Genomic DNA, 10,205 nt, shown 5'->3' on the forward strand with positions numbered 1-10,205 from the left:
GAGATCATATGCATGCATATGGATGTGGATCCATCTGTGTGACTGTGTGTCGCGCCAAGACGACGGCGCGCGCGGCGGCGGCGACGACGACCAGGGCCTGCTCCTGCTGATGGCTCCCTCTCGAGCCGGCCGGCGGCGGAGCGCTGGACGCTGCCACGCCACGCTCGTGGCGCGCGCGGCGGCTCCCGACCGAGCGGGCCCGCGTGTCGCCGCTCAGCGTAGCGTGGCGGTACGAAGCGGAGTTAACGCGGCTGCCCCCCGCGTGTCTGTCTGTGGACTGTGGCCCCTCCCGCGCGCGCATGCAAGCGGGCGAGGGCGACGCCGGCCAGTGCAAGCAACGCCGGCCGGCATTGCCTCCCCTCACGTGTACAGTAAGTACAGGTACAGCCTCGCGCTCACGTAGTACGGCGCGCCGGCCGCGACGTCAACCGCGCAACGTGCCATGTCCCCCGCGCGCGCTCCTATGGGCATGCCGCATGCGTGCCGGCCGATGCCGATGCCGATGCCGATGCCGTCGTGCCTGCCTGCCGACCACAACCGTAATCTCGATCGGGGCATGCAGACACGTCGTCGGACGATGCAGCGCACCGCAACCGCTGCGTGGCCTGTGCAGCAACGAGAGGTCCTGGTCGTTGCATGCGTGCGTGCCATCGGGCACGTCGTGCACCCGTGCGTGCTTGACTGCTTTCCAGAACGAACGAACGAACGAACGTCATGCTTGCCTACATGCAAACGGGAGTAGTAGTACGTAACACGGTAACGGTGTTCGTTAAGCTTGACGCTGTTCTATCGACCATGACAATTTACCATCTGCACGTATTCCCTAATCCCTCCGTCCTTTACATTCTAGTATTTAAAATTTATTCTCAAATATAATACATTCTAAATGACAAAAAAATATTTTATATTAAATATTTTTTATTTATCAACCAATCACCATTAATCACGTTGATGATAGCGTCTGACTAGAAAATAAAATAAGAATACATATGTCTTTTATGTTTCCTCTTAATTTATCTTAAAATTCCTATAATGCACTATATTACAAGAAAGAGGAGTACGTTACAAAATATAACATATGCCTGGCTCCTGAAGAAGTCAATAGTTTTTTTAAAAAAGAACTGCTTCTATATTTAATTTATACAAAATAGTATCAACATTTATATCCGTAAATACATTTATTTATAATAAAAATAATTTAACAATATCTATTATGTATGACAAATATTAAGGGGGTGTTTGGCTCACCGCCATACTCCACATGCCTAGGCTGCGGCGCGCCACAGAGGGAAGACACTTGCTTGATTTAGCTTTTTATGTTTGGCAGCCACACTTTTTCTTCGACGCCGCCACAACATCAGTGGTTGGCGGGGGTTGTGAACCAAATAGCCCCCAGTACCTTTTCACCACTACAATAAACTTAATGGAGGCGGGCAAAGACAACCGCCTCCGTCGAAAGGTCACGGTTAATCCGTGAACAACGGAGACGGTTGCCTTGTCTACCTCGATTAATCGATTAACTGAGGCGAGCGCCTTGCAAATGCCAGCTTCGGTTAATGGATTAAAAAAGGCTAGAGCCCACCGGTGAGCCAGTTTTGAAGCCCACAAACGAGCTTGCCTGCTCCGTGTGGCCCCACTGCTGCCGCATCCTCGCGCGCCACCAACGCGAGCCAAATCAGGCGTCCCTTTGCCGAGACGTCACCAGATTTGGCGTCCCCGCACTGCGCCGCGCGCCATAGGGTGGCGGCTCCCCCGCGCCGCCACCAGATCCGCATCGTCGAGGCGGAGGGAGGAGGGAGGTGGCTCCCCCGTGTCGCCACCGGATCTAGCTAGGAGAGGAGGCCTTGTCCCCCGCGCCGCCGCCGCCGGGACTGGATCTGGGGAGCCGCTGGGCCGGGGAGAGGCCCCGTCCGCTGCGCCCCTCACTCGCCCGCCTGGGAGGGGCCCCGCGCCGTTGAAGGGAGGAGATAGAGGTAGAGGAGAGGGAGGTTGGGGCAATGTTTGGGAGAGGGGTGCCGCACTTGGGGGCAGGAGGGGAGGGCGCGCCGCCTTCTATCGTGTCAGGAGGGGACGAGGGGTGATGTGAGGGAGGGAGAGCGGGTGCGTTGCGCGACGTCTGAGGGGGGGAGAGGGATGAGAGAGAGTAGGCTGAGAATGAAACCCTAACTCCCGTATATATACAGTGAGCGGGATATCGGGGCGAGATGGGCTGCCTACTGAGCCACTATGGCCATGTTTAGTTCCCCCAATTCCTGAATTTGGTACTATGCAAAAAGAAGATTCCCCGTCACATCAAACTTGCGGTACATGCATAGAGTACTAAATGTTGACGAAATCAAAAACTAATTGTACAGTTTGGTTGTACTTTACGAGACGAACGTTTTGAGCCTAATTAGTCAACAATTGGACAATTATTACCAAATAAAAACAAAACGCTACAGTAGCTACAGTAACGCCCCGCATCTTTTAGTGCGTCTGCCTCGGTGGCCAACTAAACAACGCCTATTTTTGGAGGCGAGCCTTTTAGTGCGTCTGCCTCGGTGGTTGTTGGGCTAGCTGCCCGGCCACCAAATAACGGAGGCGCGCAACTAGCCCGCCCACCTTCGAGACCATTTGCCAAAAGTCTCGGTTAAATTTTATTGTAGCAGTGTTGGTATATGTTATTTGGTAATTTTTGTAAGGTTTAATCTTTTGAAGAGCGAGATGTACTTTTTTTTTTTTACAGAGGAAGAGTACTCCTACGCATGACTATTGTAGTAGGCCTTGTACTTGTAGGGAGACTTCGGTCTATAAAAAAAATACAAATCTCGCTTCCCGATAAGTCAAGTAGTTCGAACTTTGACCAAAATTATATAAAAAATAATAAAATCTCTAATACAAAATTAGTATCATTAGATTAATTATTATAGAATATATTTTTATAATAAATTTATTTAAAAACATAAATATTAATACTATTTATTATAAATTTGATCATCCTTAGAATTATCTTTTGTGGACAGCGTGTAGTGACCTGGAGTATCCCGCACAGTTGGACACGACAAAATTCTTTTATTTTATTTTAGATAGAAGAAACAGCTTAGGTCTGGTTTAGTTCCCAAAAATTTTTACCTCAAACTATCACATCGAATCTTGCGGCACATGCATGGAGTATTAAATATAGACGAAAAAACTAATTACACAGTTTGGTTGGAAATCGCGAGACGAATGTTTTAAGACTAATTAGTCCATGATTAGCCATAAGTGCTACACTAACTAATATGCGCTAATGATGGATTAATTAGGCTTAATAAATTCGTCTCGCAGTTTTCAGACGAGCTATGTAATTAGTTTTTTTTATTAGTATCCAAAAATCTGTACCAACATTCCAAAACATCCGATGTAACATAAAAAAAAAATTTCATTTCGCGAACTAAACAAAGCTATTTCCTCGATCTCCACAAGGCTCGATCTGGCACGAGCGTGCAAACAAAACCTGCAGCTGCAGGGCTAGCTACAACTAGATCGAAATAAAGAGCTGGCTGCAGTGCAGAAACAGGTTAGGCATAGGCCAGTGCACACATACAATTACTGCAACGCTAAGCTACCCAAAGATAGCCAGAGCCTCAATGCCTTGATATGATCTAGCGGAGCTGGTTGTAGAGATGCATACGAATGGCTGCAGTGGCAGCGATCCAGCGGTTGGATCTTTCTTTCACGGTCAGGAGTAATGGCAAGTACTACGTACTTGTACACCGCAATATCTATCTCCTGAACCCACCGGCCAGGACGACATATCCTTGAGGTGCCAATGCAAGTTGAAAAAGGTATCTGCTCAAGTCTTCTTCGAAGCAGTAAGGCTCTGTTTAGTTTCCCATTTTAGCTAAAAACTTTTGCTGTTTTATTCTATTTTTTTTAGCAAAATAGATCTAAACACCATAGGTAAAAACAACAAAACTTGGGCTGCAAAACTTTTAGCATTTGGAACCCAAGATGCCCAAAACTAGGCAAAAAACTTCTTGAGGGCGCGTGCTGTGTCTGCATCATTAAAGTTTTACCATGCATCTAAACACCAAATGCCAAAAGTTTAAATGATAAAAGTTTTACGACAAAAGATTAGAGGCAAAAGTTTTGTTATTCCAAAAACATCTAAACACAGGCTAAAGTAAGTTTTTATTTTTTTCTGCCGGCTAATCTGCAGCATGATTCTTTAAGGGACAGTAACACTTTTTCACCGCTCAAAGAGTGCACTTTTAGTTACGGTGCCAAATCAAACCATTTTCATTTTGACCATTTCGATTCTTTTACAAAAATAGACTAATATTTATTGTATCCATTTGGGATTGAACCTAGATCTAGATTCTCCGTGAGATCGCTCCTGAACTGCCAAACGGGAAAATGACAACTAATAAATTCTGGTGGGTATGAGACAAAAATCGTTTCTCCATTTACACTTGAAATTGGGAGCTAAAAAACCAGTTTCTCACCAACAGAATCAATCTAGAAAAATAATTTTGATTTTGAGACGGATGTAGTAGACGAGATGCTACCATGCTCTAATCTACGCCTGTGGCATGGACCGCACTGTTGTGGGTAAACGATGAAAACCACCTCAACCGCTTCCTGTGCAGCGCTGCCCCGGGCTCCGATTGAATGCGGCCGCACGGCCGTCTCCATCCGGCCGGGATGGATCCGGGCCTTCTCGGCCTCTCGGCAAGAAATGTCGAAGGAAGTGGAAGCTCCTGGCGGCTAGCTGACTGCCCGCTCAGACGGTCAGACCTCAGTGCTCTCTGCTCTGCACGCAGTCAGACAGTCACAGCTCACAGGCCGGCAGGGGCAGCGTCGTCTGTCCGGCGGCGCACCCAGCATCATTGCGGCGCCGTTGGCGTCGCTCGGAGCACAGGAGGACGGTTTGTGCCTGTGCCGCAGTGCCAGCCATGAGCCATGGCACTTGGCAGGCAGGCAACCGAAATACAGATACAGTAGTATATACGTCAAGGTTTCTACCTCGACACACGCCGTATTTATGTATCGTACAAGGAGTATATACTATATACTATCACCACTACACCTACTCACGGGCCATCCGTGCCATTAATTCCTACTCGTCGTCTCACGCATGCCCCGGCGGCGGCGTGGACGGCGACGGCGACGACCTCGTGCACCTCACGCTGCGCCCGCCGTCGACGCCAGGTCGGCAGCATGCCATCGCAAACCATCCATCAATGAACAATGGGGCTGCTTTTGCTAGAAGCTCCTCCTGCCGGATCTGACACACTGAGGCTGACCACGGACAGCGACGCGTGCAGCGCATCGTGGGGTTTTCAGTTCACTCAGGCAGGCCTTCGTGGTCAGTGCATAGAATCATGAGAGCGAGCTCCACGCTGGCTGGGACCATTGGGGACGTCCGGCCATTGGATGGGAGACGGTAGACTTGTTTCCATGGAAGTTGTCACGGCAGAGAAAGTGTCATGCATCACAAACGCAGCAGTTGGCATCGTCTGGATTATCTTGGGGGATCGGGCAGGAGCAGGACAAGAAATCTGTCGTCGAATTGTGTCTGGCACAGCTACGGATCGTCGCAACTGGGCGAAGTGGGCTCTGTGACACTGTGCTTTCCATCAGAGAGGCCCAACCAAAAGCGCAAAGTAGAGCGAGTGTAGTAGTGGACAATGGTCCAGACGCCTATCCGTCCAATCCAATTAGTCCAATACTGCAATAGAGTAGTAACCAAGTGTAGAGAATCCATGATTGCAGCAGTTTCATCAGTAAAAACAACCCTCAAACAAGGACATGACATTGCATTTTAGTTTTAAAGGCAATAAAAGTTGAATTGGAAAAGAAAAGGAGCAGGGAGGTGTGGATACCATTGCGCCCCTACTTGGAGCCAAGGAACTCAAAGGAAAATGAAGGTTGTCTAGGAGAACAAACAACGGTCCTACAACATTGTAACCTGTAGGAGAAATCCTTATCTTTGACATCTGCACATCTGGTTTATAACGACAGATCTGCCTTCCACGGTCTCATGCCATTGACGCTAACAGGCGATTGTCGACACTATAGATAATAAACTTTCAACTCATGCAAAGGCAAAGGCTAAGGGCCTGTTTGGTTCGCCTAGTAGCTACTAAATTTAGTAACTTTTAGTCACTTTAGTAACTTTTCAACCAAACGCTATGATTAAAAGCTACTAAAAGAGCTTTAGTCCTCTCTAGTAACTCTGGAGTTACTAAAAGTGACTAAACCGTTTAGTGGCTACTAAAGTTTAGTAGCTCGAACCAAACACCCCCTAAGCCATATTCCACAGATACTGGCCCATCAAAAATTCTGGATCACAACTGACATAGACAGAACCTCTTGGAGATAAGAACAAGGCTGCAAGTCATTCAAAGCTCCAGGTACTCATCAGGTCCTTTTAGGAGACAGTAACGCCATCGAGCTCGGCTTGAGCTACTGTTGCACCGATTGCATCGATCACATCCATCTTGCCTTTGCTCACCGCTTCGTCCATAGGCGTTTTCTCATGGCTGCAGAACACAAATCATACCATGAAAAAGCGCAATCATTGCTCTGCTTAATGTCATACGCAGCGATGGAAAATGCATTCATGATGATGTCGCGTCTTGAGACGTGGTCGTTTAGATTTGAGCGTACCTGTTCAGAGCACTCACGCTAGCTCCAGCTGATATCAAAGCCTTGATTACCTGGGTTAGTTATTTTCAGGAGGAGCAATGTCACTGTGTGTGTTTACATCTGCACAAGAAAGCAGAACAACAAAACTACTAATTTTACCTCTATATGTCCGTTAAGGCATGCCCAGTGGAGGGGTGTGTTCTTCTCCAAGTTGGTGGCGTTAACATTCTGGATTTCAGTTATGCAGCCATAAACGGAACTTATGAGTCTAGTCCGAAAAACAAAATGCAACTTCAAAGGGTTCAGGCTTTGCTTGTGGTTAACTCGCATGGTGTCTTTAACAGAACGATTTTCTATTCAGGACAGAATAGTCAGTGGATAATTTTCTTAGCTGGTAGTCCCATCAAAATGAAAAAGACCTTAATTGACTTTCAATAGAAGTCGGATTATCCTTTCTCTAATAAGAAAATAGAACATATTGCAAAGAGGCTTAGGGCGCGTTTAGTTCGGCAAAGTTTGCATAGTGCACGATTATCCACTGTAGCATTTCGTTTGTATTTGTGAATTATTGTCCAAACATTGACTAATTAGGCTCAAAAGATTCGTCTCGCAAAGTTAAAGCAAACTGTGCAATTAGTTTTTGATTTCGTCTACATTTAGTACTCCATGCATGTACCGCAAGTTTGATGTGACGGGGAATCTTCTTTTTGCATAGTGCACTTTTGGAGAACTAAACAAGGGCTTAGCTTTAGTTGAAATCAACATGGTAAACTATTATACGAAAAAGTAGCTTTATACCGCTCCATTTTGAATCAAGTATTCCACCACAGCAAGATGACCATTGGCAGAGGCCATATGAAGAGCTGAATGGAAATGGGGAAAATGTTAGTTAATGACCAGATGAACAAGAATTCGACAATAATCTTTGATGAAAACCCAGCCACAAAGTCTTTTTAGCAGTTCAGATGAACTTTAACTATTCCAGTTTCACACGGTTTAAGAGTTCAGGTAGTCTATTGGGTAAGAAAACCAGCCAACAAGTCCGTCAGCAGGCTTCAGATGAACTTTAACTATTCCATTTCGCACAGTTGAAGAGTCTAGGCAGTCGATTGGTGATTTGCAGCTTAATGATACTTGGCTGATAAGAAGAGGATACTGTATATGAATAAAAAAGGAGCCAAAAGGATCATTGAGGAAACCTTCCACCAAGGAGCAGCTACACTTCAATTAGCATATAGTACTCCTACTAGTAGATTATTCACCAAACAGATATGCATACTGCATACTTCTACTACATAATTCCACTTCACTTTGTTCTATGCAAGTGTACGACAGTCACCACAATCAAACTGAGCCCTATGTTATACTGCCATGACAAAACTGAAACAGAATTTTCTTATAAACAGCGAAGTAAGATCACTTAGAGCAGTGGACGAGTGCATAGAATCGAACCCAACCTGTGCGGCCTTGCGAATCTGTGGATTCCAGCGAGACACCAGCGGAGAACAGAGCGACGACGTCCTCTAAGTCATCGTACCTAGCGGCCTGGCAAGTTAATCGAGCCAAGCTTCCAGATCAGTCTACAGTAGCGCATACGAACAAGGGGGACACCGAACCAGAGCTCGGCGATAGGGCGGTGGTGGAGGAGGTTTGGGGGTTTTGGGCTAGGGCTTACGTCGATGAGATCCTGAGCCTGCTCAGCGGTGGTGGCCGCGGCCGCGGCGGGGTTCGGTTGTGCCGGTTCGACGCCCATCTGCAGACCACGCGAGTAGCTGAGGAGGAGGAGGAGACGATGCTGCGATGCCGCACGGCCGCCGGCTGCGCCTGATGCTGCGGGGAATTGCGGTGGAGGTGGTAGCGTTGTTCTAGCGCTACCTGGACGCGTCGACTGTCGACACCAGGCATTATCGCGGCCCAGCCCAAGATCTATTTTTTTGGGCTGTTAGATAGTTCGAGACTGCGGCACTTTTCAGGTCAGACGGCTCGACCGAAGCTCAACGTTCTGGGCCTTTCATTCGGATGGACTGGGCTCGACACAAGCTCAACGTTCTGGGCCTTTCATTCGGATGGAGGACTGGATCCTGGGCGGGCTTTCCTATGACATTGTATTCTTTTCAAGGATGGGTTTCTCAAAAAGAAGAAGCAAACAAACAAAAGTACAAGTACAGTCTTACATAGAGCCTATTTCGATCCACTGCTCCCTCGTTCAAAAAAAATGCAATTCTAGAACCGTGTTATGTTAAAATATACGGTAAGGGTACGAACAGAACGTTTGACGTCAGTGACTCCCTCCGTATAGACGCGTGCATGACGTGCACCACACCTTTGCTTTTTTTTTATTTTCGGCTCATTTCCATGTCTCTTATTCTTGCCCGGACGCCGCGCCTCACTCCGCTCGTTGTTGCGGTGTTCTTCAATTGTGCCCCGACCCTACGCAGCTCGCTCCTCGCTCCTCTCCCCCGCCCGTCGCGCGCCCCACACACACCTCGCTTCGGGCGTGCGCCGCGCTGCCCGCTCCCTCATGTAGCGCGCACCGCCCGCCAGGCTGAGTCATGGGTGGTGTTGCTGGTGCTGGATGGTGGTGGTGCTCAGGCGGCGCCGCTGGTGCTAGTGCTGGTGGTGCTCACGCGCTGCCGGATCCCACCTCGATTACCGGAATCGACCAGCACGAGCCTTCCTCTCCCCTACGTTGGGGGATGGGGCACGATAGAGCTAGGGACCGGCGGATGGGGGCGCAACGAGTTGGGGGTGGGCTTCCCGAGTCCCGCCCACGTGGAGAGATAGGAGGGGGGCCGAGGAAGGAGCGGGCGCAACGACGAGGGTAAGGTGCGCTTGCGAGGCGGACAGGGGCGGGCTACGCGGCCATCCATCCGGACGTCAGGAGCGGCGGGAGCAGGTCGCCAGCGGTCCCCATGAGTGCAGGCCCCCAGGTGGGTACGTGAAAAAGTAGGCACGGGCGGGGGGTGCGGAGTGCAGGCGTGCGCCGGGAAAATGAATCGTCCCGGTCCACGGTACTGTCCGATGGATCATTATTCGATCGGACATCCAGGGCACCAGTAGTTTCCTAAAAAATATAAGTCTGACCAAATCTATATAAAAATTACTCATATCTATCATTTTAGGTTAGGTACCATTGGAATCATCATGAAGCATACTCATAATATGCTTATTTAACAACATAAATATTAATATTTTTACCTCTATATTTTGTCAGACTTTAGTCACTTTAACTGAGAATGCGCCTAAAATTGCATTCTTTCGGACCGAGGCAGTAATAAGTAGCAACTAAAATTAGTACTAGTAGGTCCAAACAAATTTACTACTAGGCGCTAACCTCAAATTAGCAACATATTAGTAGATGGATCCAAACAACTTCTATTAAAAATTAGCTAGCTAATAATTACTCTCTCTGTTCTTTTTTTATATGTCACGTTAGCTTTGTCCTAAGTCAAACACTGTTAACTTCGGCCATCCATTTCAAAAAAATCCTATAGTTTCACATTGTGAAAGTATTTTTCATGGTGAATCTAAAACATAAATCGCATGTCCTGAACCCATCTTTTTTAAAAAAAATTGATGGTTAAAGATACAAT

General features: G+C 47.7%; 1 protein-coding gene across 1 annotated transcript; it reads right to left on the reverse strand.

The window, feature by feature from the left end:
* Positions 1-5,760: 5,760 nt before the first annotated feature.
* On the reverse strand, positions 5,761-8,475 carry LOC136552855 (uncharacterized). Its single transcript, XM_066544425.1, has 6 exons — positions 8,288-8,475; positions 8,070-8,157; positions 7,411-7,475; positions 6,772-6,840; positions 6,634-6,683; positions 5,761-6,506 (listed from the first exon to the last, which is right to left on the reverse strand). Exons 1-6 carry the CDS (start codon positions 8,363-8,365, stop codon positions 6,395-6,397), a joined length of 462 nt encoding a protein of 153 aa, XP_066400522.1. The 5' UTR covers positions 8,366-8,475; the 3' UTR covers positions 5,761-6,394.
* Between the last annotated feature and the right edge of the window lie 1,730 nt (positions 8,476-10,205).

Source organism: Miscanthus floridulus, chromosome 4 (genome assembly GCF_019320115.1).
Source record: "Miscanthus floridulus cultivar M001 chromosome 4, ASM1932011v1, whole genome shotgun sequence".
Lineage (NCBI taxonomy): Eukaryota > Viridiplantae > Streptophyta > Magnoliopsida > Poales > Poaceae > Miscanthus > Miscanthus floridulus.